We start from the raw sequence: 27,394 nt of genomic DNA, 5'->3' as shown, positions 1-27,394 counted from the left end.
ACTAAATGCCATATTTTCCCAATTTAATATATTCAAATCGAGGAGGGAAAAGATCTGGTGTTTTCTGATTAAGGTATGAATTTGATTTATGGAAGTCAAATTTAGTCATCCTTGTCTCACACATTATTCATGGTAAATAAAATACTAGTGCTTTCTCTGAGATTTTGAAGTATCAGGAGAGTATTTTGGTCACTCTGTTCAGTCCTATATTTGTGAATATAATTTCGTACAGCTCTCTTGTTTCTATTTGTTTATGTTTTCTTAGGTGCTCTCCATTTTTTCTCATTGTTCAGCAAATATTTAGGGAGTCCCTGTTGTGTGCCAGGTGCTGCCACTCCTTAAAGGCTTTTCAGGAATAGGGATCATCTCCTAATTCTTATGTATCTTCATTATAATTCAGTGCACTGCTCTGAGCAGAATGGTGTGTGGCACGTTGTGAGGAATGCTGTTGAGTTGTGGAACTCAGTAAATGGAACCACAAAGATACTATTGAGTTTGCAATAATAATACTAACTGATATTTCTTGAGCATCTACTATGTGCCTACCACTGTACCTTCCAAATATAATCTCACTTAGACTTTATGAGAACCCTAAGAGGTAGTTACTCTTCCTTCCATAGTAAGTGAAGATTTTAACTCGTCTAGCTGATTCCAGAGCGTAACCTCTTAAGCACTGTACCAGTCTACCTTACAATAACTTAACAGATACCATGAGCTTTAATCTTAAAGTTGAATTAGAAAAATGGATGGGTTTCCAACTTTCCCAACAATTCAGATTCTTGCTTTAGCATACTTGGGAGGGCAGTTTGAGCTTGGAATTGACATCATTTAAAATGAGTTAATTGGGGATGGATGAAAAGGAGACAGGCTTGAAGATGTCAAAAATTTCGTTAGTTGCTTATCAGTATATTACACTATACAAAAAAACGGTACTCAAACAATTCTTTTCTTCCGTGAGCTTACAATTTAATTACTAGTGCAGATAGAAATGAGAGGTATAGACCGTTGAACAAATACTAAAGTTACCGAAATAATGTAAGAGATTATGTTCTGCATAATTCAAAGGACAAATGTATATGGTGAGGAAGAGAAGAGAGGAAATGGGCATGGATGTTAGATGTGTCGTAGAGTGAAGACCATTACCATTGTAGTCTGTGGTTCCAAGTATAAAGTTGGGTGGTTATATATCTGTTGTAGCCTGTAGGTGTTACTTAGTAGAAAAAGAGCTGCAATTGTTTAATTTTAGGTTTGGAACACAGCCTGCAGCTTGCTTCTTTGTACTGTGATTGCATCAGTTCTTACATACTAAGCTGACTCAAAATAGAGATAGTATGTGTGAGAAACTGATCAGGAAATGGTGTGGGTCACCAAGTCCAGAATGTGAATCAGTAGTGATGTTGTAGTGTCTGTATGATGCATAGAGATGGCTTGTGAAGTTGTGTTCTGAGTTTGAGATGGCAGCAGTGGGAAATGAGAGAGGAATCTCATTATCTTGACCCTGGAGTTGCTTCTTGTGGTTGTGTATGATGTTATGGGTCACACAATTATCCTTATTTTATAACTGTAGTACTTGGGATAGCAAATGCATTATTATAAAGGCAAACTTTTAAATTTGGACAGTTATTTTAGGTCAGAACTTGTGAGAAAAGGTGCAAATAGTGCTTAAGAATTAAGCTTCTGAGGCAGACTGCCTGGGTTCAAATGGTGCTCTATCACTTATTAGCTGTGTGACTTTGAGCAGGTTCCTAACCCTCTCTGACTCTTCCCTCATCTGTAATATTTGGATGGTGTTACACCTACCATGGGTTGGATGAAGATTAAGTGAAATAATACTTGTGAAGGATTAGAACAGTGTTGGAACATAGCAAATCTTCAGTACATTTATTAAAAATTTTTTCCTGCAAATGTTAATAGTGTTTCTGTTGTTGCTACTATAGCTATTATCATCACAATTATCATTATAGCCACTTCCCTTTTGGAGTTCTTTTGTCCTGTATGGATTGTGGTGACTGACAACTGATTTTTCTGTTTTAGTCTCACTTGGAATTGTTCTTCCAGATCTCTTTCCACGCTGCAGCCTCACATCTTGCACTTGTAGGTGTGCTGCTTTGTGTTCTTTTAAATTCTGTGTGTTTGCTGTCCCTCTACTCAAACATCAAACTCTTTGGGAGTAGGGATTGGGCTCTGTGAGGGCAGGGATTGCATCTGTTTTATTCATCACTGTATCCCCAGTGCCTTATACAGTACCCATCATACATTTCATTATTTATTGTATAGACAGCTCTTCTTCATTGAAAAAAGTATTTAAAAGATCTAGTTCACTCTTTACCTACAGTGGCATAGCAAGCACTATTGAGTGAATCAGTGAAATATCCATCCCATTTCACAGGGAAAATGCCAGGATCCATTGTGGAAAGATCTGTAAGTTCTCTGAGCAACTTGATGAAAGCCTTCCTGTAAGAATAATGGTAGTATTTTAAAATATCCAACATGCTTTACATTTGGTAGAAAGCAAGTTTTAATTTATTTTCTAAGTAGCTTTTATTTTCTTGGCATGTAAATATTTAATATCATGTATATAAATCTTTAAAGCTGTTTAGGCTCTATTTATTATGAGAGGTGCTGTGTAAATTTTGTTTTCCCCCGTTATAATTGGATTCTCACAGTGTTTATGGAAGTGGTGTGTTATATGGCCAATTAATATATGGGTAGCTTAGAGGAAACCTTTTCTTAGAGTTTTAGTTTTCCACATTATCATTTCTAAATGGTTAAGAACTTTGCTTCTTTATTGTAAGTCAGGATTCCTTTGCATTTCTACCTTTCATTTTTCTCTTTACTCAATAGCCAAACCAGATTTCCCTGGAAGAGAACATCCTGGTCTCCCGTTACATTAACAACCCCCTGCTCATAGATGGTGAGTTGTGATTAGGTCTTTGGCTGGATTGGGCTAGATCGTACTAATTTTTTTTTTTTTTTAACGTTTTTATAGTCTTCTCTAGTAAGTCTTTATTAAGCTAGTGTGAAATTCTTGGCAACTGTGGCTCCAGAGATGAAGCTGGTTCCTTACCTACCTCATGGGATTATTTTGAAGTTGATTTTGAGATAATAAAAAAGAAAGTGCTTTGTATGTTATAACAGAAACAAATATATATGAAAACTGTACAGTGCATATATATATATATTTACAATGTATGGTATTATTATTATTTATCCTCAGAAGGGAAGGTGTGTGGGCAGTGTATGTTTCATGGGGAGAGGAGGACTGTCTTTCATATTTCTTTGTTACATTGTCCTATTCATCCTGTAACAGAAGACAAATGAGCTTAGGTTTTCCTGTGTGCCCCAATTTTTTTTCCAGATTTCAAGTTTGATGTGCGCCTCTATGTGCTTGTGACTTCCTATGATCCTCTTGTCATCTATCTCTATGAAGAAGGACTGGCTAGGTAAGAGACCTTGGGCGGAGGGTGTTTATTCGAGTTGACCCATTAAAGAGTGTATTAAGATCAGGTTGTTTTTTCTGTTGTATTCAACTCAGGAAAATAAGAGTGTCCCCAGATGGGCTTCAGATTACAGAAATCAGTCTTATCACTTCACAGTCTCTCTTGCATATCCACACATATGAACAAGCATTTGTATGTAAACACACACCTTTCCCAGCAGGGATCCAGGATCGCATTGTATTTTCATGCAATGGCAATTGGTATGAAGATCCTAGGGCCACTGTTGTTCACAAATGGTCTAAAAAGGAAAAAAAAAAAAAATCTCACATGTGTATACCTGTTATATACCAAACATTTATTTTAATGCTCACAACAACCTTAAAGTTGATGCATTTTTGCAGTTGCGGAAACTGAGGCTTTGCGTAAGGGAACTTGAAGTCACGCCCCTGAGGTCTCCAGCAGGTGGATAGTGGAGTGGGAATTTGAACCCCTGGATCTGACTCCAGAGCTGAAGGCTTGAGCTGTTTCATGCCCTCTTGTATTTAGGGTGGGCATTAGCTGCTTTTTTTTTTTTTTCACCTACAAGTCTGTAATATACTTTACAGTGACTTTATATATATATATAATATATATATATATTTGTTGAGGTACTTCTTAAGTTTTAAGGTAGTGTGACTTACAAAATAAAGTTCAACTTATAATAATTTGAAGTTTCATTTCCCATATCCATAGGATTTTACAGGTGACAGTGTTTTCTTTAGACCCTTTAAATTGTTTGAAATAAGTATATAACTTTGGTGTGCTTGTGTTCTTTTCTCTCACAAAGCTAATATATATATATATATGTATTTCCCCCACAAAACTTATATATATAGTTTACTTATATATTTTACCAAAGAACTTTGAAGTTCTTTTTATGCATAGTTTTCTTATAGAGCATAGCAGTTTAGGAGGTGGTTTGCATCTGTAAAAAGCATGGCCTATATATGTTTCTGTATTTTAGGAAATGTACATCAAAGATGGGAAATACCGTGGATAAAAGAAGGCTACATATTTAGGTGTAGATGCTTTGAGACATATCATTGTACTCTGACAACTGTTCTTTTAGAATCGGATTTCAATTATTTTAATTATTTTTTAGACTAAAATTTTTTGATCCATCTTGTGAGGGTGAGAACAGTTAACCAGATTCTACCTGGTTGAGCCATGTCTTCCCTTCACCTCTAGGTGGCAGTGACAGCATTTATAAGCGTGGTCACATTCTTAACTAAGATTTGAGTTTGAACCCTGGGAACACTGAAGGCCACGGAAGCTCCCTAGTTCTGGCTTCTGGTTCCTTGAAAATTGAGGAGGGAGAAAACTAAAATATTTCTCAGTTTTTAAGTAAAGGGCTGAACCAGGTATCTAGGCACAAACTACTAATCTAATCAGATTTTCATCAGAAAGAAGTTTTCTGTAGTGTTTTTAGACACATGTGCTCTCATATTTTGAAGTATAGGGATAAAAGCTGAGTCTCCATATTATCTAGAACAAAAAGAAGGTGAAATAAGGCCCCTTACTTCTGCTCAGGTGTATAAGATGCTGAGGATTTTCCATTTTGTAATATGAGATTTCTGAGCTTTCCCTCCAGAGTATCATGAGCTTCTTCACCCTTCTCCCTCCACTCATCCTCACCCAGCTTGTCTCCTGTACCCTTCTCGGGAACCGATTATGTCCTGCCATGAACTGGACTTCTTGAATAGGGAAAAGACCTCAAGTTTATGCTTACCGTGTCTCAAGGATATCATAGCAACATGTTTTGCAAATTATTCCAAAGGTATTTCACCCACAATATTAATAGCCCTTGCTATTGGTAAAATTCGGCATTGTTTTAAAGCCTCAATGGCTCAGATGCAAAATGAGAACAATACTAATATTTATTATAGAACTTACTACAGATGTGCTAGTGCTTTGGCTATTGGGTGTGTGTTGGAAGTCAGAACCCACTGAATTGAGTAACTCTTCTCTTGCCTCCAGCAGGAATTGAGTATATATATTTATATATTTTTAAAATGGATGCTCTTTCTTAGAATAATTTGGAAAACAAATTTGTAAAAATTTGGATTAAACTGAACCAGAAAAAAAAAGAATTTTCAGGGCTTTGGCTATTTTACCTAAAAGTATAGACGAATATAAAAGCCTTACAGTAGTACGTTATGACAGGCTATTAGCCAGTCCTGCAAGGGTGCATTGCTCTGCACAATAACTTCCATGTGCCTAAGTCCCTGTGTCTTAACCACTGTGTATCTTGGCACTCATCTCCTGCTTTTTAATCCTCAGAAGCCATTCGACTGTGTCATTACTTTCAACAATAGTCTACAGCATCTCCAGATCTGCAGCCTCTAGTAATCTTGGGTCACGTTTGTTTTAAATAGACATTACTGAAGATAATCAGTTTGGGATGAGATCACTAGACCATTTTACTTTGAGGCTCAAAAAGGAAAACCATAATCTTTCCTAAAGAGACAGAACTGGTGGCAGTGTAATTGGTTTCCTTCTTGAGAAAAGAAGGGTCTTATCCCATACCACTTCTGTTTGGGGCCTCAAAATTCATGTTTAATGACAGAAAGATTAAGTTCATTTCATAAGACGGTTCTGTGAAGTAAGAATTTTGTGTAAATTCTTTACCTTCTTAAATTTACTAAAGAAAAAGACCTTAAATAGTTTCTTTCTAGATTAATCATTTCAGTTGTCCTTGCTTTATTAACATAGGAAGTAGAAAGACTCTCATTATTTTCTTATACGTGGGCACAATATTGAGACGTTTTAAAAAATTGTCTTAGTGGTGTTTGAGTCCAGGGTTTTGCCCCTTCCTTCTTTTTGAGTTTCACGTGTATGTTACTGTTTTCCACCAGCAGGGGGCACTCAAGTTTCCAGAGAGGGGTGCTTTTCTCTACCAAAATGGTGTAGGGTTTTTTTCCTGTCAGAGGTGGAATCCAAAAAGACTTTGTTCTGGATTTTACAGTTTTAGGTGGATCTAGTATGTGGTCTAAATGATTTGACGAGCCCCTTTTTGAGACAAAGCTAATAGCCACATTTTCACTGAAACAGGAAAAATAAAAAGTTGAAAAAAATTAAAACAAAATTGAGTTGAAAACCAAATGTGCTATCATGTCAGAGACCCAAAGATAGGTAGCACTGTCAGCTGCGGGAAAATGAAAGTGCCCGTCCAGGGAGCTGGGAGAGCTCAGCTCCATCCACACGGTGGACTGGGAAGATGGGACACTGAGAAGGCCCGGGTCAGGGACCGCCTCGCTTCTGCTCAGCCATATTATTCATTGGAAATTCAGAAAAGATCCCAAAGCATTTGTAATGCCTCTGCCTTCCTCCCCACCCCCAGTTACTTCTTCAGTAGCCTTCCTTGCTAATTAACACTGGCTCCGCAGGGATATTTACCTTTTCTCTGCTGGATTCCTGTGGTTTTGAAAGAATTCAGGTACTTGCCGGTTGCCAAGGAATTCAGATTACCTCACAGGCTGCACACTGTCCAGAATCTGCCATAGCAGCAAGAGGGGGAAGAGACAGCAACAAGGGGAAGAAAACCCTCTCCAGTGCTCATTGTCACCCTCCCTGGCAGGCCCTTGCTGTTTGTGAAGTTTGAGTCATTTCTGGCTCTGAAGACCAGGGGATCAGGCTGGTAATCCCCTCCCAGACGGCTCCGCAGGGCGCTGCCTAGTCACTGCAGCACTTTGGCAGTCTCCCGGCCGCAGCTGGTTGACAGCAGATCAGAGAGCTCTTGGGCCTCTTGTTCTCTTCCATAAGATTTTTCTGGGTCAGGCCAGGATGAAACCCAGTGGCTCCTGGCAAGGCTGCCTGAGGTGCTGTCTCTTCATCCTCCAGGCGTTTCTGGCGCTGAATGGTTACACCTGCTGAAAGATAACACATGTGCCACAGCCAGGGTCTCCTGAGAGCTGGCCTCCCCTTACTTTGTACATTTGTAGTGAATGTTTGTTAGAATATGTAGCTATCAAAGCGGGGTTGGGGGGTTTGGTTTAACTGTCCTACATCTAGACTCTCTATAACTCTGACTATGGTGTCGTATTCATAGAAGAACAAAGTAGTTTTTGAACGGGGGAAGAGAGTTCCAAAGACCCCACTAACTCTGTGCTTTCCTTCTTGTTTGAGATCCATGTTGGTAAAGTTCCTGAACAAGCAACTCAGCTGTAGTTTCAGTTAGTGCTTATCAGGTACCTACTATATGTCTAACATTGAAAACCTTCCTTCACATACACACTAAAGAGTTTGAGACAAATTATTATCATTGTATTGATTCTCACTGAGAAACATTAGAAAGCAAAAAGGAAATGTAGTTTTTGATTTAAGAATTTGTCAGAATAAAGGTAATCTATATATATTTTAATGTGGCAAAAAACGAGAGAAAAGGGCATATAGTTCTCTGTTCATCATAGGTGGTGAAATAGAGCTCAGGGTTTCAGATTTACAAAGAAAGTAGGACCCCCCCCCCATTCCTTTTTTCTTTTTTTTTTTTTTGTTTAAAGGTCAAGGCTATGAAATTCTGTCATGAGAGCTTTTCCTAAATCTTGATTTCATTAAGAGGGAGGTTCAAGACTTAATTCATCGTGTAAATTTCAGTTTGTGTTAGGAGCAGTGTTTGCAAAGTTGGTTGTGGGCTACCTAGTAGAGCATTACCTCTTTTAGGTGTTTCTAATAAAGAAATTGTGTTGAAGCTTTCAGACCTAAATAGGGTGAAATTTGATATGTGAAGATCTAAATCACAAGTCCCAAACTTAAATGCTTACAAGGACATTCACTGAAAAGTTTGGCCCAGTGGAGACTGGAGAACCAGAGATCACATGTCCCACCTAAAGGGTATTTACTATTCATTGGCAGCAAGTCATTGGTATGTGGTAGTGCTGTGGTCTGAATGCTACCTCCCAAGTTCATATGTGGAAATCCTAACCCCCAAGGTGATGGTATTAGGAGATGGGGACTTTGGGAGGTGATTAGGTCATGAGGGTGGAGCCCTCATGAATATGATTAGTGCCCTTTAATATAAGAGGCCCTGGAGGGATTCTTCACCCCTTCCACCCTGTGGGGACACAGCAGGAAGGTGCTGTCTGTCTGCCTGCATCTTGACCTTGGACTTCCAGCCAACAGAAATAAATTTCTGTTATTTGTAAGCTATGCAGTTTATGCAGTTTATAGTATTTTGTTATGGCAGCCTGAATGGACCAAGACAGGTGGTATTGCCAGATCTTCTGGTTTTTTAAGGGAGGCTGAAAAATCTAGATTTTTATTGAGAACCTTTTGTTTTTAGACTTTTAATTTTGAAACCATTTCAAAGTTATGGGAAAGCTGTAAAAATAGTATGAAGAACTGCCTTTTAACTTTCCTCTAGAGACCACAGTCAAATTTGGCCAACTGTCCTGATAATGTTCTTTATAACAGAAAGCTCCAAATCGAGGATCACATGTTATATTTCGTTGTCGAGTCTCTTCAGTCTCCTTTGATCTGGAACATTTACTCTCTCTTTTCTTGACTTTCATGACTCTAGCATTTTTTAAGATTTAGGCCAGTCATTTTGTAGAATGGCCCTCAATTTGTGTTTGTCTGATAGTTTTTCATAATTAGACTGAGGTTATGTATTTTTGGCCAGAATGTCACAGAAGTGATGCCATGTTCTCATTGCATTAAATCCGATGGTGCATGATAACTATTTAGTGGTGTTTGAACACTTAAGACAATGTCTGGCAGATTTCTCCACTGTAAATTTACTTTGTTTTCCCCTCTGTAATTAATAAATATCTTATGAAGAGATACTTTGAGACCATGTAAAATCTCATTCTTCATCTCATTTTCACCCAACAATTTTAATATTCATTGATGTTTCTTGCCTGAGTGAATTACTACTGTGATGGTTGTGGAATAATGATTTTCTAATCCCATCATTCCTTTTACTTTTATTATTTGGCATTTGACTCCCAGGAAGAGTTTTCTCTCCATCCTGTTCATTTATTCATTTGTTTATATACACCAATGTGGACTGAAGGATTCCTGTGTTATTTAATGGGTTGTAATCCTTTACTATCATGATTTATTTTGATGCTCAAATTGTCCCAGATTTGGCCAATGGGAGCCCGTTTAAGCTGACTTTTGTGTCCTTCTGACATGTCCCCTCATTCTTTGAGCAAAAGATATTTCAGGCTCATCTTCTTTCTCTGTCCCAGCGTGGAATCAACTATTTTCTCCAAGGAGCAGTGGTTGCTTTTAATGGAGGATAGTATTTAGACATACAGATCCAGGTGCTAGATATGCTCATTGTTCTGGGGTGTCTCTGCTATCAGGTCCTTGCAATGGACATACCTAGGAAATATGTGTATAGATATACGTACATGTACACATACATACACATTTACATCTATATTTATTTCTGTATCTCTATATTGAAAATCAGGAGTTCATACGAATACCTCCAATTCTAGCTCAAAACTACAGCATTCATTCTAGCTTTTTCCCTTTCCATATTTTTTATCTTTTTTCCAACAGTGAGAAATCAGACTTCTGTTATCTTCAACATATTTATTTACTCAGTTCCCTCGTATGTAGCCAGTCTCCCAACCTCCCTGTCACTACCCCATTCAGATGCCCTCCTTGTGTGGACTTTGACCCTTGTGGGGGCACCACCCTGCTTGGATAACCTCCTTGTACTGCCTCTGGGCTGCCTTCCCATCCTGTCCACCATCTTCCTCACATGGGCCCTGGAGGCCACTGGGCTTCAGGAAGGAAGGTCTGAATTTTAAATGCTGGCCAACTTATTCAAGTTTAAAAACAAAAAACAACCTTGGTAGGTTAATCAGAACTTGATTAGTAGGCCAGATCTAAGACTAACGGGACCTCTGATCTAGAAAATAAGAAGAAAATGTTGGAAAATGGTGATCAGAGATGAATGTGGTTTGTTTAATCCAGATTTTAGTGAGAACCATAAGCTCTTCCTGGTGGGTTAGGAGGAAAGATGAGCATATACACCTGCCTTTCCTCTACATGGTCTTCTACATTCCTTGTTCAGCTGACTGAAATAAAGAGTGTAGCACTTTTGCCCTTTTGGGTAACTTTTCCACTGAGCTTAGTTTTTTGTTTCTGTTTTCTCTAATTCTTACTTCTTCTTATACTTAGAAGAACTGTAACATTAATAATCTTGTCCTTCCTGAGTTTCAGAATATAAATGTCCCAGCTAAAAGGAAGACTAGGAAGAAGAAAACTTATTTTTTTAGAAATGCAGTCCTATTGAAAAAAGGAGGATAGGAATGACAGATGTGTTGGGTACCAGTTTACAGTTAACTGCCCGGCCTTTGCCAGTCTTTTCATGTTGTTGACCAAATTAGATCAGGTACTTGTATTTAGAAGAGAAGAAAAACCTCTTTCTCTGAAGCAGAACCTTTTCCCTCCCTCTAAATCATTATTTTGGGGGAGAGATGGCAGGTGGTATGTCACTGTGAGGTAATGTCTGGTTGAGGCAGGCAGCCTCTGTGAGGCCTGCATGGGCCCCCTTCGCATTTCACAAGAATTCAGAGAATGACTATTTCCCGCTTGATTGGAGGCTCTCTGACGAAGGAAGATTGAGATGTATAGGTAAGGTTTACTCACCACGGAGTGACATGGGTGAAGTTAAGTGATAACTGCTGGAAGTTTCTGGAAAATCTGAGGTCCTTCTCATGCATAGACGTAATGCTCATCAGACTCTTGCCCCTTAGCCGTACGTGCCTGGTCAACATTTTCTCTTTGTCCACATCCTTCTTCCTGGCCTCATGTTTGTTTATTTTAGTTTTGGGGGTTTTTTTTGGTTTGTTTTTTTATTTTTCCTTTTTCCACTCTTCTTTCTTTGGCTCTTGTAGATTTCTAGTACAGGGAATTAGGGAGCAGAGATAATGGGTGAGTGAGAAGAAAATTTTTAAATGCTGCCCTTCAATGTGGTAAAAATTCACGTTGACTTCATAGTCTGAGTAAGCACATGTAAATAATTTGTAAATCATGTGAAAGTAAACTTGTGGCCTTCCAGGATTTTTTTTCACACACTTGGTTGTGCCTCTGGGGAAAACCACTTTAGTGAAGGGTGATACGGTTAGAGTGGTATGTAAACAGGGGGTGATATTTACCATAACCATTCGACTCGAGTGTACTTTTGTTGATGCTGAGCATCACTGGAAAGTCTTCTCTTTCCTTGGCTACTTCCTTCGGAGGCACGTATATTTTATACTTTGGTCTTCTTTTGACAACAGTCCAGGATATCAAATTGCTGCTCTGTTTTCAGTGGGCTCCGTGTTTAATCCCTCTTTTTGCCGTCATTCCAAATTCAGGAATTAATCCACTCTAGGCTCATATTTATGCTGTTCTGCAGACTTAGGCTTTGTATGCTGTTAATGCTGCCATTATGGTTTTCCTAATTTTATAGATCCGTTCTGTTTTTTCCTATGGATGTGAGTTCTAAGTCTTTATATTATTATGCTGTCTTTTTTTTTCTTTTTGCATAATATTTTCCATAGAATGCTTTAGTACCAGGCACTGTGCAGGCACTCAGGTGTTTCTTGACAGGCTAATGTCCCGTCATCCACAGCATCCTGTACACAGTTTCCTTGATTGTGAATAACTTTGTTTTCATTTTTCATCTTTCCTATCCGTCTAAGGTTCTGTATCAAAAAAGCAGCATCTCGTGGTTAAGAACATGGGTTTTGGAGTCAGTGTGATTTGGGGCAAGTTACTTAATCTTCCAGATCATATTTTAATGTTCATATCTGTTTTAAAAATTAGACATAATGGTACCTCCTTCAGGGAATTGCTTTAGTGATTGAATTAAATGTGATATTGTACATGAAACACTTAGCGTGGGGGTTGGCACTTAATAAGCACTCAGTATTTGAGGAGGATGCCACCTCCCTGTGTTAATACCTCATTGATCCTGTATTTTATCGAAACCCTGTTCCTGACATTTAACCTGTGTCTTTTCTATCAGGTTTGCCACTGTACGATATGACCAAGGAGCCAAGAATATTCGGAACCAGTTCATGCACCTGACCAATTACAGTGTGAATAAGAAGAGTGGAGACTATGTCAGGTACTGGCTGCGCCTGAGCCAGGAGCCAGGGAAGTCGGTCTCCGAGGCAGGCGTTGGAGAAGTGCAAAGTCAACTTGTTGCACTGGAGGAAAACTTTACGCTCATATCCGTGTAACTTAGAGCTATTGGAGTCATTTCATGTAGTTTTGAGGCTTACCTGCTACGGCTTCTCTATTGCTTGCCACCTACAATGTCCCCTTTCTCCACCAAAATATGCCTTCTTTCCCAGGTTTCGTCTGCCTCATTGTCAAGTTCCCTCACTTGACTTAGAGGTAGGAATTTTATAGGCATATGGAACTTTTTCGAAGTCAAGAAATTAGGTCATTTCAGCACTTGGCAAAATGTATCAAAAGCTTCAAAAATGCTTGTGCCTTTTGACCCAGCAATTCTATTTCTAGGAGCTTAACCTTAAGAAATAAAGGATTTATACACAAGATTAGAAACAAGAATGTTCATCACTGTACATTGTCAGGTGGAAAAAGCAAGTTACCACACAGTACATGCAATTTCATTTCTTTTTTGAATACGTAAGATAACTAAAGCTGTTTTTTCCCCCCCCCGAGGGGGTGTGGGAGAGAGAAGAAAACTAGAAGGATATATCTTAAAATGTTAACAGTCCTTAACTATAATGGATGGGATTTTGGGTGGGGGATGTCTGTCTTCTTCTCTGTACTTTTATGTTATTTCCTAAGTTTTTCTAAAAGAAACACTTTTATGATCGGGGGAAAAAACGTTAGGAATAAATTAAATAAAAAAAGAAATGAGGCCATCTCAGAAAAAGATTCAGTGGAACGGAGTACCAACCCAGCTGTGTGGAAATATTCTTTCTGCTCTGTTTTCTTTCATCCTGATAATTTTGCCAGAAACTGGAAAAATAGAAAAGAAACCCAAACAGTTACTTTCTACTCAAACTAAAAATAGGTGCCTAGAAGGTCCAAGGAAAAAAAAGAAAGGAATCTGGAAGTGATGGCATAGTTGCCGAAGCTATATAGATTTCATTGAGTGTCCTGTGACCGGTGTTAGGAATTGGTTGAAGATGCAATATCCTGCACTTTGGAAGATGAGCAAAGATGCAACTAGTGGGTTGCGGGCTGGTGATAGGGAATAAGGGGGCAGCTGTAAAATACAGGTTTCAGATTGCAAGACCCTTCCAACAATCTGGGAGTGTGCCACTTTGTTGCTGTAGCGGTGGTGTACTTCGTTACTTCTCTTGTTGCTCTAGTGCATTCTCCCTTGGGTGATACCTCAGAAGGTATCCAAAAAAGCCGTGTCTATCACTAGACAGAAGGGAGCTTGCTTCAGATGCCAGCGCAGTTCTGTCCAGGGTTAACTCATTAAAATGCTGCGCTAGATTAGCTCACTAGCCCATCTAGACTCAGTTCTGGTCTGAAAATGGCATTAGAGGGTGGTTTGTGGGCTCATGTGACATTTACCTCAAAGGCAAGGTTAGTATCCCCAAGCATTTCAATCTGTTAATATTTTGTAACCATTCTTAAATTTGTTTACATTCTTTCACAAATTTCTTCTACTGGTTCATGATGCATAATTGTTTGGTTAAGGAGGAATTTGCCTTCCTTTCCCCTACCCCCCCCCTCATTAAGGCAAGTTATATGCATTTTCATTTCAATGGAAGAAACTGGTACAAAGGCGTATATGACAGAAAGGACCAAGAAAAAGTGGGTGAGTGGAAGTCAGCAAAGGGAATATTTTTCTAAATACCGATAAGGAAAGAAGGCTCTTGGTAAAAAATCGTGTTTCTAGAGCCAGGCCTAGTTGCATATGTGACATTGATCCATGAATTTGTTTTAGTTGTGATGATCCAGAAGTGGAGGATTATGGGAACAAATGGAGCATGAGTGCTATGCTTAGGTATCTGAAACAAGAAGGCAGAGATACAACTGGTGAGTACCAGGGCTTTTTCCTTTTTGACGTCTCTTCTTCGTATAACTGTACTATTATCTCTAACCAGGAGTCATTCTCTCGAATTCTAATAGTGTTGCTGAGATGTCTGATGGGATCATTGTTCTTGGTGTTAATTTTTCCTGCCCTTTACAAGATGGAGAGCAACAGGCTTACTTACCATGGCTCCCCAAATCCCTTCTCTTGTTTCTAGTTTGGAAGACAACTTTTTCCTTTAGTTTTTAGTGAATTTATCCTTCTTGAATGTTGAACTGCTCACTAAAGTACGGTCAGCTTTTTACATAACAGATTGTCTATCTCCATATTGGCCCTGAGTTCACATTTTCCTAAGGCAATCTCTTTCATTCCTGTTGATGAATTGGAGAATGGACAGTGTCAAGTTTGAGCACAAAGGCTTGGAATCAAAATGGACACTGTTGCTGAGCCTTGAGCAGAATGGGAAGCAGTGTGCCAAAAGGCCTATCTCAGTCCACAAAGGGAAGGGTGAGAGGAGGAGAGTGAGAAGCGGGGAAGGCTCCTTTTCCAATCTGTGTCTGTCTCTTGTCATAGGAGACCACTTGAGTACATCCCCCAGCACCTCCATTCTTGCCTGTGTCCCTCTGTTCACAGACATGCCTTCTCCTGGAGCACCCATTTGCAAGACTGCCACACGGAGACTTCTTTGAATGAGCACATGTGCTGTTATAATTATATTGTGTTCTGGAATGCAGTCCTAATTCATGCATTATAGTGGTTTTTTTTTCTTTTGTAGCCTTGATGGCCCATGTAGAAGACCTGATCATTAAGACTATAATCTCTGCTGAACTAGCTATTGCCACAGCCTGTAAAACTTTTGTTCCTCATCGCAGCAGTTGTTTTGGTAAGGAGACTCAAGAAGCTTAACATATTTTGTGAAAAGGGGCTTGGGAAGTTGGGATGGGATACTGGGGTAGAGGGGCTTAGTGATTCTACAAGAGTAAAAGGTATGTGGTGGACTTTTATTTCTTTCTGAACTCACGTAGCGTATGAAGAGGCCGGTGGTGAACTTAGCTGGAGGTCCCCTGAGGACTAACTAGCTTTCGGTGTGGGAAGCAGGGATTGTAACTAAAGCGTGGGTCTCTTTGTCAGAGCGCAATCAGAAAAAGTCTGCAACAGGCTGCACAGGAATCCAGCTCTAACAAATATATTCCAGAGCTCTTTGGCAGCCAGACTGGGAACTGTTCCAAGAAGCTCTGGCTGGTACCAGTATGTGCTTTCTCCCATTTTCCAATGGCTCCTCCTTTTTGTTTTAGTCTTCTTTCTAGTGGGTTCCCCACCCCCACCCCTTCTTTCTTCCCTTCCTCTTCCTCCTCCCCTTCTCTTCTCTCCCACCCCTAATTCCCTGTTTGCACAGAGAAGGAGTAAGAAGCAGATCACAACTACCAGACCAGGAAGCCTGTTGCTCACTGACTCGCTAGTTGTGACTGTAGCACCGAGGGTGCTGCCCCCGCTTGCTCTCTGTGTGGATGTGAGTCCTTAGTGATTGCTGGTATGCATGTCTCTGCAGTCACACAGGCTTTCAGCAGGTGGCAGGCTGTGTTAGTAAAACACAGTAGGGTCACTGATGGGGGGATAATTAAAGGAATACAGTAGGAGGCAGCGTAACAGAGAAGTAAAGAACATGGCTGTAGAGCCTGACAGACTTAGTTTGAGACCCATTTGTACCCCTTATTAGTTTTCTGATTTTCAGCAAGTTACTCTAATCCTGATTCCTCAACTATAAAATGGCAGTAATGATGGTACCTACCTTCTAAGAGTACCTTGAAGGGCAAATGAGATGACGTACGCAAAGCACTATTTGTACTCCATAAAAAATTTTTTTTAATTATTTTTATAATTAGACATTATAATTCTTGCTCTCTTTAATAGATTATCATAACAGCCTGTACTTGAGGGGCACTAAACAAAGGGAAGTGTTGAGACTCTGAATAGAAGATGGCAGATAAACCAGGACCTAAAATTATACAGGCAAAGAAGAGGTTATGATATGTGTATATCTTCTTAAAATGCAAATATGTTCATGTCTTCTAAAACCCTTGGCTTAACTTGGCTTAAGCCAAGCCAATGGCTCCCTAGGCTTAACTTGTAAATAGAAACTTGATAGGACTTCAGAGCTTCTAAGGATCTGACCCCAGCTGACTTTTCTAGAATTCCATTTCCCCTCCTACACCTTAGAATCCAGTGGTGCCACTGAGGACTCCACGCCTCTGCCTCTCTGTAGGTCCTGCAGTCCAGCGAGACTCTGCCCCTGTCTGCCTCACACACTCCTCTTTATATTCTGAGACTCAGCTTGACGTCTCCTCCAGGAACGCTTGCCTAACAAAGTGCCCTGGTTTGTCTCCTCCCTCCTGCTGTTCTGTACTTGTTCCGTTATGTTTTCTTCCTACCGCTAGTCACTGAGCTTATTGTCTTGAATTCTTAGTAGTCATTGTGTCTCCCCTTCCACTCTCACCCTGTTTCTGCCGAACCAAACCTTTTATCATCTCCGTGGACCTCCCAGCTCTTTTCCTAACCCTTTGCCTTTGCACCTGCTTTATCCTGTGCCTGAAATATCTTTCTCATGTTACTTTACCTAAAAGATAACTGACATCTTTTCAAGATAAAGTCAAGTATCACTTCTTTGGTGACGTTTTCCCTAAGTCTTCCCATCAGTGTTAGCCACCTCGACCCCAGCACTCTGTTCAGTCTCCAGCGACCCCTGCATGTCCTTTAGTTCCTGTGTACGTGTCTGTCTCTCCCACTGGACTGGAAGCTCCTTGAAGACAGCAACAGCGTCTCCCTTGTTTTTGCACCTTCTGTGCATAGCAGCATTTTTTGCTATTGAAGGGTGTCCGGGAAATGTTTGTTGAACGAATGACTGGTCTTGCTTTAATTGCCTTTTGGTGGCCTGACAGTAGGCTTCCCAATGGATCTGGTGTGGTAAGGGCTGGGGCCTCTTAGAATTATTGCAGACTTTTTGAGGAGGGGGCGTGGGAAATATGACTCCAACTGCAAAAACCTTATTAGATTAAAAAAAAATTAAACATTTCTTTTCTACATCTACTTGGCTCTCCTGTGAGAGTAAATTTCTAGTAGCTCTTAATGTAAAAATCTCTGTTCTGGAAATCATCACAAGCTCTTCTGAATGTTTCCTTTTCTATTTTATTTCATTACCAGATTGCCTTTTGGAAGCTTAAGAATTTCTTGACCTTAATGGCATTAGAAGTTCTGATGTGAGAGAAGCAGTGACTTTCTCTGACTCAGTGAAATGCCCCCTAAGACTATTTCATCAGCCATGGGTCTCCAGCCCCCTCCCTGCTTGTGTTCAGTTTTAATAAACTGAGTGCATCTGGAGTTTTTTAAACTGTTGACTATCTTCTTGGCTTTTGTGGTTCTAATTCCACTTCCTGTCAGCCCTGGGATTTTGTGTGCTTCATTAACTTCCCCCCATCAGAAATGATTTTTGTATACGTGTATCTATTTGTGTGCATCTCTTTGCCTCCCACTGGTTCCCAACCTCCCCTGGGGTTTAAGTTACAAGGAATAATCTGGGTTTTTTCTTTTGTTTTTCATTTGTTGTAGAGTAAACAGGAATTGAGAGCTTCCCAGAAGAATTTGGCTTGAACAGAGCATTGGTGTTTTAGAGGAAGCTAATAGTCTGGTGGTGGGATTCACTATATTCTTTTGGTTGTTGTTTCTGCCTTTCCACATTATATGGATCTTTGCCAGAAGCATTCCATTAGTATCTAAGTGTTTCTGGCCTATGATTTCTTTCCCACCCTCCCACCTGTAGTGTCCAGCCATGTTTCCAGGTACAGTCAATATTCCCATTCCTTGGTTTATTTATGCAGTTAACTTTTCTCAGTTCCTGCTGTGTTCAAGGTGTAGATTATGAGTTTGTTCCTCTCAAATCAAATTTTACATGGGATGATAATATACAAATACCTGCATTGTATTAATAGCATTTAAATGTAGGCTTAGGAACCCTCACAAACTACCAGAAACTTAGCCATTTGATGCTTTTTAATAGATTTGTACATCCAGAAAGGACCTCAGAGAATAATTAATCCATATAAAGAAATTGAGGCCCTGAGAAATTAAGACCCTTGCCTCAGGTTCTAGAGCTAGTGAGTGGGAGAACTCAGATGAAAGAGACTCAGCTTGGAGAAGGCGGGTCAGAAGATGGGTTTTGGCAATCAAGTCGTCTTGGTCATAAGACTCTTGATCAGTAGAATTTTTGATGCCTCTCCCAATAAAACAGACTTCTGACTGTCTAATTTTTACTGCCTTCAGAATTCTGAAAATGTGGTACCATGTGAAATATATGCTTAAACAGCAACCCTTTAAATAGGGTTGCTTAGGAAATTGGCGCTGTGAGATAACTGGCTGTGAGAGCAGCTTTTTTTTTTTTTTTTTTTTTAACAGTTGGAGAAAAACAGCCAAAAACAGGATGTTAGCTATCCTTTAAAGATGCTGCTGCTGACAGTAGTTTCATCTATGTGTGTGAGGATGGCTGAAGTGACAGGCTATGACCATGGTCCTCTCTAGCCTGAGAGCATATGAACCAGCTGTCCTGCCACTTGTAGACTTGATCAGACTGGCCTTGTTTAGGTAAGACCAGTGACATCTTTGTTCAGGACAAACGTGCTCAGTATACCGTGTTATGTTGGATGGATGCTGGTTTGGCCTTTTATTGGTATTGTTTAAGACCATTTCACAGGGTAAGCTGACATCCTTAAAGTGGGGGTGTCCATAAATATTTGTTGGAGGAATGGAAGTAGGCAGCATACATTTTATAATGGAAACTACTTGACCAACAAGAAAAATAATGAAAGTCATCAAACAGTTCACTGTTTGAGATAATTTTCTTTTCTGGCTTATCTCATGCTCCTGTTTAGATGGGAAGTTTACTGTAGAAGGGACTTAGAAGAAAGTACCTACTGTTTGTCAGGCACACTTCACTGGTTATTTCCTTTAGTCCTCTTAAGAGTTTTGTTGGTGTTTATTACTCATGTTTTATAGACAAGGAAAAAGGATTCAGAGAGGTTAAATCATTTGTCCCAGGTCATGCTGTTAATAAATGGCAAAGCCAAGTGTGAGAGCCAGGTCTCTCTGGCTCATTTTCCACCCGCATAAAGACAAGTTCTGATGTGTCCAGCAATTTTTGGCGCGCCCCGTATCCTGGATTCTCCTTCTGCTCTCCTGTAACTAGATCTCAGGAAAAGTGATGTCATCCTTTCTAGCAGATCAGGCCTAAAAAAGGGTAGTCTCTCTGCTCTAATCAGCGGTACCTAGTTCTAGATATTCCTCTCAAATCTACCTTTGCATATGGTAGCCAGATACCATATTGATTTATTGGACTAGTTAACAAATTGGCTCTGGGCTTTTTCTTTTATTTAGTTCATTTTCCTGTGGGATTTTGATCTGTTTTTCCCCCAAATTTTCCTTCTGGACCCCAGATAAAGACTTCCTCCTTAGGTTTTCAACTCCAATCCACAGCCAAGGTGAAAAGAATTTCCTTTATACAATAGCATTTGACTGACAGCAAGAACTGGCTAATGTCAGCACTTTGCAATTTCAGGGATTACAGCTTCACCTGGGACTTTATTTCTGGGGAGGGTTAGTGGGTTGATTCCAAAACTAGTGGTGTGACATGTTTAGTAATCTCTTAGGACTTGGATGCATTGTTATTTCCCTATCAGATCTTTTTTTCCTCCCTTTCTAGACCATCTTTTATTAAGTTTTTCCTTAATATGTCTTAATATGTAAAAATCTTAATGAGAATTTCTCTTATTTTCTTTATGATTGGTGGCTTTATTATGAGTATTAAGCCTTGCAGTTAGGGTCACTTTTGGGAAGTAGCTGCAAATTATTTTGTCTTTCTCAAAAATTGTAGTGTTTTACATTAAAATTTTTTTTAATTAAAAAAATTTTTTTCTTCTCTTTTTTTTTTTTTTCTATCAGTGTTTTCTTGATTGCTTCCTATGTGCTTTGTATAGTGCAGACTGTTTGCTATAGAGCAGTGCATGAGACATGGCCCCTGCCCTCAGGTAGTGGGGAGAACCAGACATGAAATGACACAGGACAGCACAAGTAGCAGCGTGACTCAGGTGCTCTTGGAATACACCAGGAGTTACCAGCTATGCCTAGAGGAGCCAGGGAAGGCCATTCCTTGCAGAGGGAATATGACATGCAAAATACAATGTCATGACAGGATGTGGCATGTTTTGAAATGGAAAGTTCAGTGTGACTAGATGTAGCCTGAGTTGGATGAGGTGGCGAGTGATAAGGTTATGGAAGTAGTTTGGGGACCGATTGTAAAGGACTGGCATGTTTAAATTTATCCTGTAGACAATAGACAGCCACCAGAGTTTTTTGAGCAGTGGAACAACTGGATTATTATTTTTCCTTTAACTTTTATCATGACTTGACCCAAAGCTTGGTGTGACAGAATTATAACACAGGGAATACTGTACAGCATTATTAGAAGTGACTAATTTAAAATCCACCAGGAACCAACCTGACATCAGCATCTGTTGCTGGGCCAATTCACTGCCTGTCTCTCTACCTGACTGTTAGGTTTGTGTCTTAGAAAGGTAATTCTGATGGCCACGTGGAGAATGGACTACAGTGGGGAGAGACTAGTGCTAGGGAAATGATTTGGTGGTAGGAGGTACCCAGTGATAATATACACTTAGTCATGTGACCCAGCGCTCCCACTCATAGGTATTTACCCAAGAAAAATGAAACCATATGTTCACACAAGTACCTTTACACGAATGTTTATAGCAGTTTTATTCATAATCGCCTAACATTGGAAGCAGCCCAAATGTCTATCAGCTGTTGAACAGATAAGCAAATTGTGGTCCATAAAATGGAATACTACTGAGCAGTAAAAGGAATGAATTACACTAACTGATATGTGTGACGACATAGATAAATCTCAAACGCACAATGCTAAGTGAAAGAAGCCACTCTCAGAAGGCTACATACCGTGTGATTCTATTGATTTGACTTTCTGGAAAAGGCAAAAATCAGATCAGTGATTGCTGGTGGATGGGGAGAGAGGATTGACTGCAGAGTGACAAAGGGAATATTTGTGATAGAATTGTTCTGCATATTGACTGTGATGGCAGTTAAATAACTATGCGTTTGTCAAAACTCATCAAACTTTATAATTTAGAAGGGTAAACTTTATGTAAATTATACCTCAGTAAACCTATCTTAAAACAATAAATAATGATAGATGGATGAACCTCAAAAACATGCTAAATGAGAGAAGCCAGACTCAAAAGAGTGTATGCTTCCATTTATATGAAACTCTAGAATAGGCAAAAATGATCTATGGGATAAGAAATAAGAATAATAGTTGTCTGGGGGTGTGGCGGCAGGGAGCAGAGTATTTGCCAGGAAGGGGCACGAGGGATCTTTCTGGGGTGATGGAAATGTTCTGTGTGTGTTGATATGAGTGTGGGTTACATGGATGTATCCAGACTCATCAAATAGTACACTTAAGGTCTGTCCATTTCATTAAATATATAAATTTTACCTCAAAAGGGAATATAGAAGAAAGGCTGGATTAAAGAGAAGCAAAGAGAGAAAGAGATCTGGTAATGTGATGGATTTGGGAGGTGGTAAAGAGAGTGTTTCTAGCTTTGGAGACTAGCGCTTGGGGTTTTCGAAGATGAAGAATAATGGGAAGCCAAACAGGTTTTGGGAGAAGATAACGAGCTGTGTTTTGTTGAGTGTTAAGTACCTGTGGGATATCCTAGTGAAGATGTCTGCAAGGCATTTGGAATTATGGATTTGGTGTCCAGGAGACACTTGACTAAAGATATAGATTTGAATGTCATCATCATAATGTTAATTGCAGCCATGAGAATACATGAGATCACCCAAGAAGAGAAGTAGAACAGAGAAGGAAAGAGGCCTGAGGATGCTACCCTGAGCAAGCCTACCAGTGACTAGCTGGGCAGAAGAGAAGGAATGAAAGAAGGAGAGAAAGGAGGAGGACAATCAGAAGAGAGCAGTGTCCTGGAACCAAGGGAGAGGAAAGTTCCAATACGTAAGGGTTGTCAACAGTTTCAGATACTTGGGCTTAAAGCAGCAAGGTGGTCTTTGGGGATCACAGTGAGACTAGTCAATTATTGAAGAGTGGCAGCAGAAGCAAATTGTCATGGGCCAGGGAGTCAGTAGGCGTTAAGAAAGTTAGATTGCTTTTTCAAGACGCTGCTTGAGGGCTTCCCTGGTGGCGCAGTGGTTAAGAATCCGCCTACCAGTGCAGGGGACATAGGTTCGAGCCCCGGTCCAGGAGGATCCCACATGCCGCGGAGTAACTAAGTCCGTGCGCCACAGCAACTGAGCCTGCGCTGTAGAACCCGCAAGCCACAACTACTGAAGTCTGTGCACCTAGAGCCCGTGCTCCACAACAGGAGAGGCCACCGCAATGAGAAGCCTGCGCACCACAGCGAGGAGTAGTAGCCCCTGCTCAACGCAGCTAGAGAAAGCCCGCGCGCAGCAACGAAGACCCAACGCAGCCAAAAATAAAATAAATTAAAAAAAAAAAAAAGACGCTGCTTGAAAGTAATAGGGGGGTAAGGGCGCTAATATAAAATACGAGGTGGAGTCAGGCTTCTTACCATTCACTAGTCACATTTTCAAGTTTGTTTTGATTTGGCTGGGGGCTGAAGGAAATATATCTCACCAAGGAAAATTTTCTTGAGGAAACATTGTTGAATAAGGTGGTAGCAACAGTCCTTTAAAAATACTTGCTTTTCTGTCACGATGAAGACAACGCAGAAGAACAAAGAAAGTAGCTCTCAGAACTGGAAAAGCCTAGCTTGCCTACACCTTTTAATGACAGGAACACTGGTGTATCTCATCCTGGATACTGAATTTTTGAAATTGTAGACACTGCTGCTAAAACACACAACATTAAAAGGTGAGGAAATTTAATATTCTCAGTACAACCTATTGATACTTTTTACAGTTTAAAATTTTTAATGTCCTCAGAAAAGACCAATCATAAGTTAAAAGGGTCATTATAAGGACTCTAGTAGCCTGCCAAGGACCCAAATGCTTTTGATTAAGCTGAGTTGATTGTTATAAGAGATAAACCTGATACAAATGCTCTCTTTTTCACCCCAATCCTCTCCCCCAGTTCCCGCCTCTCAGGTGAGCTGGGCTTTGCGCTGTGTTGCAGTGCTGTCACATACCCCACCCTCAAGTGATGGTAGATCCAAGCCTGGTGCATGTACAGACATTAGTTAGATTCAAAGCTGATTTTGAGATCGTTTAGCCCTGGTGGGATTTATTCACCTGAGTGAAAATTAAGTTGCACTGTAAAGGGTGTTTTCTCTCTTTGGGTTGTTTTTTTGTTTTTGTTTTTTCCTTTCCTCTTACTTTCCACATTATTGGTTCTCAGCCTTTCAGCTTAGATTCTTGGAATCTGCCTCTTAACTGGGGAGACAGTAAAGTAAATGTGTCGGTTGCTTATTGTGAGGTGTTTAAATAATGGGTCTTATTGATTGTTTTTCTGATTTCAATTTGTGTTCATTTGTGGCTGATGCTGCAAATCTGATCAATATGTGCACCAGTCATTATTCTCACCCCATTCCTTACGCTATTATTATTATTAATAATATTACCACTTTATGAAATAATTGAATCCTGTGCTTCAGCTTTTAAAAACTGAAGAGAATGTTATTTTTCTTGAATCAGACTCATTATACTTTCTCTGCTTGTGTAATTTTAACATGAATTTGTAGTTTTTGTAATTAGGTTTTTCCTTTTAAATGCCTTTACTAGTGCTGTATCATAGAAAGATTTTTCTCAGATTAAAACGGAGGAATATACCATGGGATGACTGAAGATCAGGTAAAGAGAATGTACCAGCTATAAAAGCTATGAACGTGCTACCAAAAATAAGATACGTAAAGGAGCTTTCTTTTCTTTACACCTTTGAAGTATAGGTAATATATGATTTTTGTGTGGTTACATGAAGGTGAATCCTATCTCAGACTCTCTTATAGTTTGTGATTATTTTTGCAAATTAAATGGAATCCTAAATAAGTACCATGGAAACCAACTCCTTCATGCAAACTTCACCTGAGAGAGAATTTGAATATGAATGTCTACCTGAATCTATATTGCCTAAATAGGAATTCTGGATATAGGTTAGCTGAGCATATGGAGATTGACAAATGGTGATTAAAAAAGAGAATAGGGAAAGCCAGAGGGAGCTAATAAAGTATCAGAGAGAGAGATGATTCCCCCATGCTCCACAGTGAATAAAAGGTGGTGTGGTGAGGAGGATCCAGGTCTCTAGATTCCCATTACACCAGACTTCATGTTCTAGAAGAGAATCTTTGGCAACATCTTTTTAGAAGCCTACATTTGTTCTGTGTTTTTGAGAGGATTGAGAAATGGGAAAATCCTTCTTGAAGTAAAGAAATGTGTTTCAAAGTGAATTTCTGGAAAATACCTGGTTGTGTTCCGTGGCTGTGAGCTGTGTGGCTTGTGACCTCTGGTCGAACTGTAAGGAAGCTAGTCTTTTCTCTTGGGAAGAAGGTGTGTGTAAACAGTTTATCTGAGGGACACAGAGTGGGATGTTTGGGAACGAGTGGGGCTTCTGAAAGTCTGATGTATTTGATGTATGTATACTAAGGAGGACTGTGGAGAGGGCCTCATTTTTTTTTTCTTCTTTAATATTTATTTATTTGGCTGTTTCGGGATCTTTGTTGCGGCCTGCAGGATCTTTCGTTGCGGTACGCGGGCTTCTCTCTAGTTGTGGCATGCGGGCTCCAGGGCACGCAGGCTCAGCAGTTGCAACACGCGGGCTTAGTTGCCCTGCAGCATGTGGGATCTTAGTTCCCCAACCAGGGATCGAACCTGTGTCCTCTGCTTTGGAAGGCAGACTCTTAACCACTGGACCGTCAGGGAAGTCCCCAAGAGGGCCTCATTAATAATAACAATGAGGGACTTCACTGGTGGCTCAGTGGTTAAGAATCCGCCTGCCAATGCAGGGGACACGGGTTTGATCCCTGGTCCGGGAAGATCACACATGCCATGGAGCAACTAAGCCCGTGCACCACAACTACCGAGCCTACGCTTTAGAGCCTGCGAGCCACAACTACTGAGCCCGCGCGCCACAACTACTGAAGCCCGCGCTCTCTAGAGCCCGTGCGCTGCAGCTAATGAGCCCACGTGCTGGACCTACTGAAGCCCACGTGCTCTAGGGCCCGCGTGCTGCAACTACAGAGCCCACCTACTGCAATTACTGAAGCCCACGTGCCTAGAGCCTGTGCTGCGCAACAAGAGAAGGCACCGCAATGAGAAGCCCATGCACCGCAAGGAAGAGCAGCGCCTGCTCACTGCAACTAGAGAAAGCCCGCGCGCAGCAATGAAGACCCAATGCAGCCAGAAAAAATATAATAATAATAATAATGAGAGTAAAGTTTGCCAGCTGAAGTTCCAAAGTTAGCCTCTCATCCCTGCATTCTGGGAGAAGAGCCTGCTAATGGTTCTGGCTTTGGTCTTTGTAACAGTTGGGGACTTAGGGGACAAGAATCAGTAAAGAATCCAGAAGCCATGGAAATTTGATCTCTGGCTCCCCCCTTTATGGCTCGTCACAGTCTTGCTCGGCTGCCACTGGCTCCCTCCTTTCTCTTCTGTCTTTCTGTGTTGGGCCAGTGTATTTTATTTTCTATCTTCAAAGAGGAATTGAAACCATAGAGGGGAAAGAATAAATATGTTTTATGCTTGGATGTCTTCTTGACCTAGGTTGCAAAAGTAAGGTCTTGGTTTAAGAAAGTGTGATGGGAAGATCCTAGAGAGGTGCCTTCTGTAGATTTTCCTGTTTTCAGAGTGTGGTGGGGGAAGTAGTGGGGGAGAACAATCTAGAACAAGCCCAAAGCAGCATTGATATTGGATGCACTTGTTGCATTCCTTTTCCTAACATTTTTTTTTTACCCTTCTAGACAGCAGCAGAATCATGCTGGTTAACTTCTAGAGTCAGGTCACTTTCTGTGTAGAGTTCAGGAATGTCAGTAGAGTGGATGATAGAAACTGGAGTTTTATAGCATTATTTTCTTATTATCTCTAGAACTTGATTTCTCTTGGACTTGAAAGTTCTCTACTTCTATTGCCTCTTGATACTTAGCAAATTTCTAGGCCTTTGATGGGAGTTGATTGGATTGAACCTTCCAGATCTTTGTTCGGTTGTGACATGGAAAATGATCTTGTGTATTGTGTTATGTTGTACTTCTAGAACTCTATGGCTTTGACGTGCTCATAGATTCTACTCTGAAGCCATGGTTGTTGGAAGTGAATCTCTCTCCCTCTTTGGCCTGGTAAGTAGTCTATTCCATCAACTAGAAAAGGACAAACCTTCAATAAGCAGCACTAAAACACTTTTTTTTTGGTCATTTCTCTTGGCGCTAGGAGATTTTTTTTCCCGTGGTTATTAGATTGAGATGACTAGAATTTCTAAATTTGGGGGATTTGTGGTATATTGTCAGAGTCCATATTGCAACCATGGACCCCTGTCTTACTAGTCAATTTGCAATCTTTGTTTACTGTTTTATTGGGCTTCTAAGGGAAGCTTCTTTCATTTTTATCCCCAGTGCGCTCCCTCTCGCGCTCTCTTTTTTTAAGCTTTGTAGGTGTTCTGCTAAGGGTAAAGAAATACATGAGATATTGCATTTCCTTTGCCACCAAAAGTTTATACATACTCTAATCCACATATACCATAAAGGTATAGAGCTGGGCCTAGGGTAGTGTATATAATATCTGGTCCTTTTATCCTGTCCACGTCCTGGTGTTATCCATCCAAGATTAAAGTCTAAAGACTTAAAACAATCTTTAAAAAAAATTTTTTTTAACCTATCTATTGTTTAGAAAAAGGAAAGAAACTTACTTTTCAATACCA

The 27,394-nt window shown here is 40.2% G+C and overlaps 1 protein-coding gene across 11 annotated transcripts in view; it reads left to right on the top strand.

Moving 5' to 3' along the window:
• Positions 1-27,394, top strand: part of TTLL5 (tubulin tyrosine ligase like 5) — a 302,536-nt gene that overhangs the window by 43,382 nt on the left and 231,760 nt on the right. For all 11 annotated transcript variants that reach the window (XM_068542242.1, XM_068542226.1, XM_068542235.1 and 8 more), the window contains 6 exons: positions 2,845-2,914; positions 3,359-3,443; positions 12,448-12,549; positions 14,359-14,450; positions 15,221-15,328; positions 26,735-26,816. In XM_068542242.1, coding sequence (XP_068398343.1) covers positions 2,845-2,914; positions 3,359-3,443; positions 12,448-12,549; positions 14,359-14,450; positions 15,221-15,328; positions 26,735-26,816 — 539 coding nt within the window. The remainder of the gene's footprint in view (positions 1-2,844; positions 2,915-3,358; positions 3,444-12,447; positions 12,550-14,358; positions 14,451-15,220; positions 15,329-26,734; positions 26,817-27,394) is intronic.

The sequence above is a fragment of the Eschrichtius robustus genome, chromosome 1 (genome assembly GCF_028021215.1).
Source record: "Eschrichtius robustus isolate mEscRob2 chromosome 1, mEscRob2.pri, whole genome shotgun sequence".
In the NCBI taxonomy this organism is placed as follows: domain Eukaryota; kingdom Metazoa; phylum Chordata; class Mammalia; order Artiodactyla; family Eschrichtiidae; genus Eschrichtius; species Eschrichtius robustus.
The sequence above is the reverse complement of the archived record's forward strand: the minus strand, read 5'-3'. Positions and strand labels throughout refer to the sequence as shown.